General features: G+C 49.1%; 1 protein-coding gene across 14 annotated transcripts in view; it reads left to right on the forward strand.

Moving 5' to 3' along the window:
- The window catches only part of PRRC2B (proline rich coiled-coil 2B), a 132,616-nt gene that overhangs the window by 50,463 nt on the left and 69,800 nt on the right, over positions 1–12,353 (forward strand). For 12 of the 14 annotated variants that reach the window (XM_058446072.1, XM_032165456.2, XM_032165455.2 and 9 more), the window contains exon 2: positions 10,973–11,142. In XM_058446072.1, coding sequence (XP_058302055.1) covers positions 11,028–11,142 — 115 coding nt within the window. In that variant the 5' untranslated portion in view covers positions 10,973–11,027. Of the gene's footprint in view, positions 1–7,798; positions 8,084–10,972; positions 11,143–12,353 lie in introns of those variants that run through there. The other 2 variants (XM_058446071.1, XM_032165450.2) reach the window with 2 other exon arrangements.

The raw sequence follows: 12,353 nt of genomic DNA on the forward strand, positions 1-12,353 counted from the left end.
TTTTCTGTAATTTTTTTAAGATTTACAGTTTTTCTGTATCAAACGTATATTTCTTTCATTACTAAAAAATGTGATTGAGAAACAAATGAGCAGAACTGAGATGATCCACTTCCGTAAGGCCATCTATTGTAACATCAGAGGGTGACTGCAGTGAATAGCTACGTTTATTGCCCCAAAGTGGGCAGCCTTGAAACTAGGGCAGTTTAGTGTGGTTTAAATTAGTCACAGTAGAGTGTTTATCTCAAGAGGGTTTTCTGAGAATCACCCTGCATCTCTGTATTCCTGAGAATTAATTAAAGGGGTCCACCAGCAGATCCTAAACACCTGGGAGTTTGTCCTCGTGGTGTTTGAAGGTCTGCTCTCTGTACCAGCACCCTTAAACTGTGACACACCAACGTGCAGATGGGTCCCTGGTGCACAGGAGGAGGTAGAAGCACAGGTGCCTGGTCTACCCAGCACCACCCAGAGCAGCTCTGCTGGGGAACGGAGGCTTCCCTGGCTGCACAGGAGTCTGGAGAGATGAGCTCTGTAGAAAGCTGATAATTGGGTGGGCCACAGAGAGAACAAGAGCAGAACCACGGTGAGGTGACAGCTGCCATTGGTCGAGTGCCTACTGAGGACAAGTGCGGGGTCTTTGTTCTCTCGTTTATTCCTTACAGCAGACCTGGGAGGCGGGAGATGAACATGGTATGTTCATCTTACTTAATCCACGAGGAAATAGACCTCAAGTCACAGTGTGGAGTGGAGGCGTGATGCAAACCCAGTGTTTCAGATTTGAGACTGCTGGGGGTGGGGTGGGGAGAAGACTGGGTGGTGGCGTGGGGCCAGCATGTTGGGCTGGGGTGAGTCTGGACTTGACCCTGGTGCGGTGGGGGGTGATGTGGAAGGTGTGTGAGCAGGTGCTCCCCGTGGTCTGTGTTGCTGTGTAAGCCATGGCTCTGGTGGAGGGAGACCCAGCTGACCATGTGGTTCCAGCAAGGGTCTTGCAACTAAGTGCCGGAGAACCCCCCAGTTCTCCACTGGGGATGGGGAGTGCTTCTTGTGTCCCCACCATATGCCTCAATGCTTCTTTGTTTTTCCTTTTCTCTTATTTTAAATTTGTTGCTTCCTATATATGCTGTCTCCTTGGGGTGCGTGGTCTTCTGGGGATGGCTCATGTCTCCCATAAGGAACACTGGGTTACCAGGAACCCCACTTTCCCCACTCGGTGGTTTCCTCAAACCTTATTTTCAGGCTGTTTATTTTTGGAGAGTTTGTGCAGTGTTCTGCAGGGACCTCACCCATTTGGGCTTCTGCAGGTAGAGTGCCTGGATTGTGCTACAGCTGAGTCCAGCCTTCAGCTTCAGATGGGCCAGTGCCTGGCTCTTAGGGAACAGAAATGTGGGCGCTTTAGGGCTCTTTGAAAGCCACCTCTGCTTTTCTTTTTTCTTTTCTTTTTCTTTCTTTCTTTCTTTTTTTTTTTTTGAGATGGAGTCTCCCTCTGTTGCCCAGGCTGGAGTGCAGTGGCATGATCTCGGCTCACTGCAACCCCCGCTTCTTGGGTTCAAGTGGGTCCTGTCTCAGCCTCCTGAGTAGCTGGGATTATAGGCATGCACTACCACGCCCAGCTAATTTTTGTATTTTCAGTAGAGTCAGCGTTTCGCCATGTTGGCCAGGCTGGTCTCGAACTCCTGACCTCAGGTGATCTGCCACCTCAGCCTCCCAAAGTGCTAGGATTACAGGCGTGAGCCACCACACCTGGCCTACCCTTGCTTTTCTGACAGTGCCACGTAGGGAGCCTCTGCAAGCTGGAGGTGTGGTGGGGGTTGGGTTAGGCTGTCATTGAGTGAGGCAGCAGAAGTGTCCCCTCAGACCCACCTGGTTCCCCCACCCTGGTATGCATACAAGTTCATCATCATCTTGCAGTGTATTCATGTCCATACTTTACCCTCTGAACCAGAAGGCAGCAAACTGCAACCCCGATTGCAGCCCACCTCCTGTTTTTGTAACTACGGCTATTCCCCTTTGTTTATGTATTGTCTGGGGCTACTTCCATGCTACGACGACAGCATCAGGCAGAGCTGAGCAACTGCAGCAGAGAGCTCTGCGTGGCCAGCAAAGCTGAGTACATTTACTGTCTGGCCCTTTACAGATAAACTTTGCAGATCTCTCCTGCTGCAGGAGTGCAGGGTGGAGTCTCCTGTCTCCATGTCCCCAGCACCAAGTGACACAGGGTCTGGCACACACATTGGTCAGTAAACATTTGAGTATTTGAAGTAGGTGAGGTCGCCTTACTTATGTGAAAGGTTTTTTTGTCAGACATTGATTGATGTGTTGGAGAAAGATTTCTTTAATCTTGTCCCTGGATTTTGTGGTGATGGTTCTCGACTGAGACTTAATAAGTAAACTGTCCAGTGGCTATGTCCTTTTCTGGCCCACATTGTTATTTCCTGAAGTGTTTATCCAGCCTGCTATCAATTTCCATTCCTGCCAAATCATGATTTTTGGTATGTTTTGTCTAGCAGTGGGATCTTTCCCTTCCTTCTATAAAGAGACATTCCACCTTTCTCTCTGAACTACCCCCAGCCTCACGGCCAGGGCACGTTGCAGCACTCACTGTGTCCCCCTGAGGTCGGGCCTTGGGCCTTTGTCACTATTGTGAGTGGAGGAAAGAACCATGAAATCTCTAGATGCCCACCTGTGAAAAGAGTGAAGCGACTGGATTTGCCTTGGGTGAGAATCTGGCTGTTGGTGGCATGGTGTAAATAAAATGCTTGTTTTTGAAGCTGTCCAGGACCATCATCTGTGCAGTTGGCCAGAAAGCAGCTGTTGAGCCTGGGCTGACTTATATCAGAACCCATTGTGCCGCCTTTCGTGTCTGCACTGGTGCTCCCACTGGGAAAGCAGACTCCAGGTCATGGGGCATTCAGTCTGCAGCCTGGCGGCGTCCAGTGCAGCCTGGGCTCCAAGCCTGGCCCTGCACTCGGCAGTCTTGTGACCTTGGGTGCATTACTTTTCTGTTCTTTCTTTTTTTTTTTTTTTAGATGGGAGTCTCACTCTGTTCCCAGGCTGGAGTGCAGTGGCACAATCTTGGCTCACTGCAACCTCTGTCTCCCGGGTTCAAGCGATTCTCCTGCCTCAGCCTCCCGAATAGCTGGGACTACAGGCACGCGCCACCACACCCAGCTAAATTTTGTATTTTTAGTAGAGACAGGGTTTCACCATGTTGACCAGCATGGTCTCGATCTCTTGACCTTGTGATCCACCCACCTCAGCCTCCCAAAGCACTGGGATTACAGGCGTGAGCCACTCACGTCTGGCCGGGTGCGTTACTTTTCTATCCTGATTGACTGAACCTTAATGTCCTTCTCTGTCAAACAGGCAGTAGTATCTTCCAGAAAGTGCTGTTGTGAAGGGGAGTAGAGTACATGAGGGCTTAGCAGGGTGCCTGGCCCTTGAAGTGCTGGCAGCCACTGATCACCCCTGAATGTGGAGCCATAGTGGTTCCTGGTGAATGACAGGTCATCCCAGTGCCCTGGTCAGGCATCTGACACTGGCTGGCACTCAAGTGTGGGGTGAAATTAATCCTGTTACCCGGAAATGGCTTTTGATAAATTAATTACAGGGCAGAGATGTTCCCTCTGGTGGACAGATAGCAGGAACCTGTTGGACAGGCGGGCACTGTCTGGAGAGGCGGGGCTTGGATGTGAAGTTGCCATTGTTGGCGAATCTTTCTGGTTGTTTTTCTTCCAGCACAGCCTGGGAGCACTTCTTTAGATTACGTGCCAAAATATGCAACCTGGATTCTTTTTCTTTGTTCTTTTCTCCATTCATTTGTTCCCAAATCTATCTTCATATGGGTTTTAGGCCCCTTTTTCATCTGCCTAATGGCAATATTTTCTTTTAGGCTGGCAAATTTCAGAATGCTCTAGCTCCCGTGGCGGTGTCTCTGAGTGGCTTCTGTGGGAAAGGAGGGCTTACAGCAAGGGGGCACACAGGCTGGACTTCTTTCCAGCAGGCATCGTTGGGTTGTGTCTGCTTCATATGTCATACTGAGGTTCCAAGTCAGATTCTGTTTGGGGAGAAAACGAATTCTGTTGCCTACAGAAGGGAGAGAAGGTGAGGTAAAGCCATGGCCATAAGCCAGGTTTGACTTATGCTAACCTGCGAGGACCTGGTGCGTCTGTGCCCGGTCTAGTCCCACAGACCTAGGGGTGAGTCATAGCTGGATGGAAATGCCTCAGACCCGCTGGAGAGCTGTTCTCTTGCCTCAGCCAGCTTCCTGCTTCACACTTGGTTCCTCACCGGTGCTTTCTCCCTGCCTTCGGATGGGCTAGCTTAGCTTGTGGTATGCATGTGTGTTGATGGATGGAAACTCGGCAGGTATTTGAAGCCTGGTAAAGCCCTGCTAACAGCGCCCTGGCCTGATGTTTGTGAAAAGCGGCTGGCAAGCATCGGAGCCAGATGGTTGTGGGCGGGGCCAGCCTCGCACTCGGCCGAGTCAGTGGAGGTCCCTGCAACGGGACGAAATCCGAATGATTCTGGTTTATTTTGGAGTTGTGTCCAGTGAAAGATCTTCCGACTGCCGTAAAGCAGGTGTGTATACACAAACTTTGTAAAGGACCAGGCAGTAACTGTTTTAGGCTTTGTGGGCCATAGATGGCCTCTTGTTTATTTCTCTTCAGGCTGCCGGCCCCTGCTCTGCGGGAACGTAGAGGCTGGAAGATTCTCCACCCGTGCAGTCTTCACTGTGGAGAGTGTGATTGTCCTCGTAGGGGCTGCTTTCATTCACTGCAGCAGTGACTCGCCTGATTCCTTGTTGGTATCCCAAGTTTGTATAGGAAAATAGGATCCAATCCCAGGCTTGTAAGAGGTGGCTGAGTCCACAGTAAGCCATTTCTTTCTTTCTGGTGTTTTTTTTTTTTTTTTAGACAGATTTTTCCCTCTGTCGCCCAGGCTGTAGTGCAGTAGCCCAATCTCCGTTCACTGCAACCTCCACCTCCCAGGCTCAAGCACTTGTCCTGCCTCAGCCTCCCCAGTGGCTGGGATTACAGGCATGCATCACCGTGCCCAACTAATTTTTTTTTTTTTTTTGTAGTTTTAGTAGAGACGGAGTTTTACCATGTTGCTCAGGCTGGTCTTGAACTCTTGGGTTCAAGTGATCCACCCGCCTTAGCTCCCCAAAGTGCTGGGATTATAAGCGTGAGCCCCTGCGCCTGGGTAGTAAACCATTATTTCTGTGGCTGTCAGTTGTCAACATTGATGGGCTTGATTTTAGGGTCAGTGCTTGTCTAGGCCACTCCTTCAGTAGATGAGGAAACAGGTCTAGAGAGGCCAATAGCGTGCCCAACAAGTGCAAAACTTGGTTAAAAGGTTGAGAGCACTGGCTGGGTGTGGTGGCTCACGCCTGTAATCCCAGCACTTGAGGAGGCCAAGGTGGGTGGATCACTTGAGGTTAGGAGTTTGAGACAAGCCTGGCCAACATGGTGAAACCCTGTCTCTACTAAAAATACAAAAATTGGCGTGGTGGCGTGCACCTGTAATCCCAGCTACTCAGGAGGCCGAGGCTGGAGAATCACTTGAACCTGGGAGGCAGAGGTTATAGTGAGCCAAGATTGTGCCACTGCACTCCTGCCTGGGCGACAGAGTAAGCCCCTGTCTCAAAAAAAAAAAAAAAAAAAAAATGGAGGGCACTAAAGAAAAAATTGTACAAGCAGGTTAAGTGCAGATGTTAGTCCAATGTGTTTCTTGTACTGGCTTCACCAAGGCTCTGTGATTGGAAGGGGTGGAAAACATTTCACCTGGAACATAGAAGGTGCCCAGTTAGTATTTGTTGGGTGGTTGAATTTACTGGGAGGACATAGTTTAAGCAACAGTTGTAGACAGACTGACATCTCTTAAACACAATTCTAAATTTCTGGGAGAGCGTCTCATGTTTGAGCAAGGTTTTTTTTTTTTTTGAGATGGATTCTCACTCTGCTGCCCAGGCTGGAGTGCAATGGCGCAATCTTGGCTCACTGCAACCTCTGCCTCCTGGGTTCAAGTGATTCTCCTGACTTAACCTCCCAAGTAGCTGAGATTACAGGCATGCACCACCATGCCTGGCTCCTTTTTGTATTTTTAGTATAGACGGGATTTCACCATGTTGGCCAGGCTGGTCTTGAACTCCTGACCTCAGGTGATCCTCTCACCTCGGCCTCCCAAAGTGCTGGGATTACAGGCGTGAGCTACCACGCCTGGCCTAAACAAGGTTTTTTTCCTTTTGTTTCCACTAGGGTATGGGGAAGTATGAATCAAACCTTCTCAGAGAAGTGTGGTGTGTGCCAGGTAGTTACACTGAGAGCTGTGTGTGTCCATTCTACCCTTTTCCCTACGGCCTGGTCAGCACAGAGTCAGAGAAAGTAGAGGCCAGGGCAAACAGCTTTTAAGAGGACTTTTGTTGTTGTTGTTGTTGTTTTGTTTGTTTGTTTTTTGAGACGGAATCTCACTCTGTCACCCAGGCTGGAGTGCAGTGGCGCCATCTCAGCTCACTGCAAGCTCCGCCTCCTGGGTTCACGCCATTCTCCTGCCTCAGCCTCCCGAGTAGCTGAGACTACAGGTGCCTGCCACCACGCCTGGCTAATTTTTTTTTGTATTTTTAGTAGAGACAGGGTTTCACCGTGTTAGCCAGGATGATCTCGATCTCCTGACCTCGTGATTGCCCGCCTCAGCCTCCCGAAGTGCTGGGATTACAGGCATGAGCCACCGCGTCCGGCCCCCGAGGACTTTTTAAGCAATATTTATATAAGCAAATGTATTTCTGGTCAGTTTTCAGAATTAAATGACATTTAGCTGGGCATGGTGGTTCACGCCTGTAATCCCAGCTACTTGGGAAGCTGAGGCAGGTGAATCGCTTGAACCTAGGAGGCGGAGGTTGCAGTGAGCCGAGATCATGCCACTGCACTCCACCCTAGGTGACAGAGTGAGACTCCGTCTCAACAGAAAGAAAAAAAATCACATTTGATTTAAGAAATCATTCGATGTTGCCAGGCACGGTGGCTCATGCCTTTAATCCCAGCACTTTGGGAAGCTGAGGTGGGTGGATCACTTGAGGCCAGGAGTTTGAGACCAGCCTGGGCAACATGATGAAATCTTGTCTCTACTGAAAATACAAAAATTAGCCGGGTTTGGTGGCACACACCTGTAAGCTCAGCTACTCAGGAGGCTGACACAGGAGAATTGCTTGAATCTGGGAGGTGGAGGTTGCAAGTGATCTAAGATGGTGCCACTGCACTCCAGCCTGAGCTACAGAAAGAAACTCTGTCTCAAAAAGAAAAAGAAAGAAAAATCATTCAATGTGAAATCTTGCCATGCCTTTCTGTTTTTTGAGACAGGATCTCGCTCTGCCCTCAAGAGGCTTGCAATCTAGCCCAGGGAACGATGCTCTTATTAATTATGACTTTTGGGGAGTGGGACAGCAACTCACTGGACCTAGCCTCAGGGAGGGAGATTTAAAATGGCCCATAGACCTCAGGGCAAGGAAGCAGCCAGGTCATGGGCACTGCAATCAGAATTGGGCACGTGGGACTGACTCCCATTCTGAGCATTGCTGCCGTTTGCTCCAGTGCAGGAGGTGAGCTCTGGGGAGGGCTGCTGGGGTCAAGCAGCTGCTGGCAGGTAACTTGGGGGCAGTGAGTGCTTGGAAGCACTTTTGCTGGTATGTTTCTTCATTGTGCCAGACTCTCCTACACACTCTAGTACATTCAGCATCCTTGGGCTTGGCCACTGAATGTGGGCGGCACTCCCGTCATTGTGACATCAAAAATGCTCCTGCACATTTGCAAACACCCTGGTATTCCTTGGCCCATGGCAGCAGCTGAATAAACTGGGATTTGGGTGAGGGAAGGGAGTTAAGTAACCAACCAGCATGGCTGAAGACATGTGGGGCAGAGAGGAGAATTTCCTTCAAGAAGGGCGCAGTGTCGGCCCCTGGTTGTGTCCCCTGCTCATACAGATCGGACTTATGACCGCTTATCCCTCGGCATCCATCTTCCTGCGTTCTTCATGAGCATTTCCTGATACGAATTGCATGCGGATCTGTCCCTCAGTGACTGGCAGATCTTAGGTATCAGTCAATACCTGTTAAATGAATGAAAGGATGGTTTGCATACTTGCACGTTTGACATGGCACCAGCTCAGTCAGCGTCTTTTGTCTCACTTGTTTTGGCCCCTGTTTGTAATCGATTTTCGCTCCCTATGTTTTATTTGGATCATAATATAGTTGTGTGGTTTTTTGTTTGTTTGTTTGTTTTTTGTTTTTGACGAAGTCTTGCTCTGTCGCCCAGGCTGGAGTGCAGTGGTGTGATCTCAGCTCACTGCAAGCTCCGCTTCCTGAGTTCACGCCATTCTCCTGCCTTAGCCTCACGAGTAGCTGGGACTACAGGCACCCACCACCATGCCTGGCTAATTTTTTGTATTTTTAGTAGAGAAGGGATTTCACCATGTTAGCCAGGATGGTCTCGATCACCTGACCTAGGGATCCACCTGTCTTGGCCTCCCAAAGTGCTAGGATTACAGGACTGAGCCACCGCACCTGGCCCATAATATAGAGTTTTATCTTTAAAATCATCCTTTGGGGTACAGATTGCCCCCCACCACATCGCATGTGTTCCTCCTGGCCTGCATGGTGTCAGAACAAGATGGTGAAGTGGCAAACCTTGCTTCCACAGCTACCACCAAGTGCCTTTTACCAGTCAGTGGTAAAATGGGGAATTACAGTTGTTGCCATTATGTCATTGAGGACATGTTAAACGTATGCCTTAATTATTGCTTTAGCTTTGTTTTCCAGTGAGAAGTGATGATCACTTATACAAGTGTTTTTTTTTGGTTGTTGTTTGTTTTTTTTTTTTTTGAGATGGAGTCTTGCTGTGTCGCCCAGGCTGGAGTGCAGTGGCACAATTTCTGCTCACTGCAACCTCTGCCTCCTGGGTTCAAGTGATTCTTCTGCCTCAGCCTCCTGAGTAGCTGGGATTACAGGCATGCACCACCATGCCCAGCTAATTTTTGTATTTTTAGTAGAAACGGAGTTTCACCATGTTGGTCAGGCTGGTCTTGAACTCCTGACCTCGTGATCCACCCACCTCGGCCTCCCAAAGTGTTGGGATTACAGGCATGACCCAGCGTGCCCGGCCTACAAGTTTTGTTTTTTAAGAGATAGGATCTTGCTCTGTTGCTCGGGCTGGAGTACAGTGGCCTGATCATAGCTCACTGCAGCCTCAAGCTCCTGGGCTCAAGTGATCCTCCTGCCTCAGCCTCCTAAGTAGCTGGGGCTACAGGTGCATGCCACCATGCCCTGCTAATTATTTTTATTTTTATTTATTTTGAGATGTAGTCTCCCTCTGTCACCCAGGCTGGAATGCAGTGGGGCAATCTCAGCTCACTGCAACTTCTGCCTCCCGGCTTCAAGCAATTCTCATGTCTCAACCTCCTGAGTAGCTGGGATTATAAGCATGCACCACCATGTCTGGCCAATTTATGTAATTTTAGTAAAGACGGGGTTTCACCATGTTGGCCAGGCTGGTCTCAAACTCCAAACCTCAGGTGATCTGCCCACCTCAGCCTCCCAAAGTGTTGGGATTATAGGTGTGAGTCACCATGCCCGGCCTGTTTTAATTTTTTTAGACACAGTGTCTTGCTGTGTTGACCAGGCTGGTCTCAAACTCCTGGCTTCAAGCAGTCCTCCCACCTCAGCCTTCCTGAATAGCTGGGATTACAGGCATGAGCCACTGAGCCCATCAAGTGTTTTTGGTTTTTGGTAAGGAAGCTTAGAACCTATTGCCAAGGTTGGGTATGGAATAAAAAGCAGTGAAACTCTTAGTCCTCAGTGCCTGGCACACAGGCCCTTGGTCGGCAATTAGTATTTGTTTTTGTTGTGTTTTTTTTTAAGACGGAGTCTCGCTCTGTCACCCAGGCGGGAGTGCAGTGGTGCAATCTTGACTCACTGCAGCCAGGTTCAAGCAATTCTCCTGCCTCATCCTCCTGAGTAGCTGGGATTACAGATACCTGCCACCACGCCTGGCTAATTGTGTTTTCAGTAGAGACAGGGTTTCGCCATGCTGGCCAGGCAGGTCTCGAACTCCTGACCTTAAGTGATCTGCCCACCTTAGCCTCCCAAAGTGCTGGGATTACAGGCGTGAACCACCACACCCAGCCAGGTGCTTAGTATTTTGAGTGAGTGAGTGAGTGAGTGAACTGATGAGGAGAGCACTAGTAGACTCATGGACACCTGTAGCACATTAGAAAGTGGCAGAGAAGGGAAGCTTCTTTCTTGGAGGTCTTTTCAAGGTTGTCCCTTCAAAGGGGCAAGTGTGGATGGCATAGCCCCCATGTGGTCTCTCCCTTGCCAGCCCTGGGGAGTTCTTGCTTTCTGTTTTCCATGTGTGTACCTTAGAGAGCCCTTTTGTTGCCTAAGCAAATGTTTTCTCTCTGGGTACTAGTTGTTTGTTTTGAAAAGTGCATATACTTGATTATTTCTGAAGGATAATACTCTGGCTGCCCTCCTTTGATTTTGTTTTGCTTGTCCTTGAGATGAACAGCTATGGTGTAAGTGGGTTGTGTACCTCCCCTATTCTGCTAGCCTTATATTCAGTGTTATACATGGATGTGCTACAAGTACTGAGCATTTATTTTTCCATCTTGAGCTGTCCTTGACTTGGAGAGGGCTCTGTTGAAGTTTCAGTGTGGTTGGTGTGCAGTAGACTCCAGCCAACTGAGAGTGAGAGGAATTAACAGCAGGTGGGGGTTGGGGGGTACTCCACAGATCACCTCGGGGTGTCTACAAAATGCCCTGTAAATGTGAATGAACAGCCTGTGGGTGGTAAGAGTAGTTTTCTAAGGACAGTCCAAAGCTGTCTTCAGATCTTCAAGGAGATCCATGATTCGTGAAGGATTCACTCCGCTGGATGAGAGGTTCTGCTGGAGTGACACTCTTTTTTTTTCCTTCTCTATTTCAAAGGCAGATCGGGAGCGGTGCCGAGAAAAATTTCCTTACTAGATGACATTTCATCGCAATGTCCGATCGTTTGGGGCAAATTACCAAGGGCAAGGATGGGAAAAGCAAGTATTCGACTCTCAGCCTGTTTGATAAGTATAAAGGAAAATCAGTAGACGCGATTAGATCCTCAGGTAAGGCCCGGGGTTGAAGGCCAGTTCCTCAAACTTTCTCTGAGTGACATATCCCAGAAACCCAGAGTCCCTCACCTGGTTAGACAGATGTGGTCCGTGCACACCAGGCTTCCAGGCATGCATGTAGAATCACTCTCTACTTCCTACTTGAGGTGTGATTTCAGAGCCTTGAGCGTCCTAACTCTTCCTGTAGTGGAATTTTCTCCATCTATTACCTTATTGAAGCTGGGGAGATATATCTATAGATAGATAGATAGATATCTATAGATATATCTATCTATCTTTAGATATCTATAGGTGTATACATATACATATATATGCATATGCAACTCATTGCAACCTCCACCTCCTGGGCTCAAGCGAGTCTCTTGCCTCAGCCTCCGGAGTAGCAAGGATTACAGGTGCGTGCCACCATGCCCAGCTAATTTTTGTATTTTTAGTAGAGACGGAGTTTCCCCATGTTAGTGAGGCTGGTCTCAAACTCGTGACCTCGGATGATCCACCTGCCTCGGCCTCCCAAAGTGCAGGGATTACAGGCGTGAGCCACCGTGCCTGGCCAAAGCTGTGGATTTTTATCCTGATGGATAGAATGGGACTTAATAGGCATTAGTGTTATCCTTTTTTTTTTTTTTTTTTTTTTTGGAAACACAGTTTCGCTCTTATTGCCCATGCTGGAGTGCAATGGCGTGATCTTGGCTCAGTGCAACCTTCACCTTCTGGGTTCAGGTGATTCTCCTGCCTCAGCCTCCTGAGTAGCTAGGATTACAGGCATGTGCCACCACACCCAGCTAATTTTGCTTTTTGTTTTTTGTTTTTCTTTTTTGAGACAGAGTCACTCTGTCACCCAGGCTGGAGTACAGTGGCGCGATCTTGGCTCACTGCAAGCTCCGCCTCCAGGGTTCATGCCATTCTCCTGCCTCAGCCTCCCAAGTAGCTGGGACCACAGGCGCCCGCCACCACGCCTGGCTAATTTTTTGTATTTTTAGTAGAGACGGGGTTTCACTGTGTTAGCCAGATTGGTCTCGATCTCCTGACCTCATGATCCGCTCGCCTCCCGAAGTGCTGGGATTACAGGCGTGAGCCACCGCGCCCAGCCTAATTTTGTATTTTTAATAGAGATGGGGTTTCTCGATATTGGTCAGGCTGGTCTCGAACTCCCGACCTTAGGTGATCCACCCACCTCGGCCTCCCAAGGTGCTGGGATTACAGGC

Source organism: Hylobates moloch, unplaced genomic scaffold, assembly GCF_009828535.3.
Source record: "Hylobates moloch isolate HMO894 unplaced genomic scaffold, HMol_V3 SCAFFOLD_10, whole genome shotgun sequence".
Classification (NCBI taxonomy): domain Eukaryota; kingdom Metazoa; phylum Chordata; class Mammalia; order Primates; family Hylobatidae; genus Hylobates; species Hylobates moloch.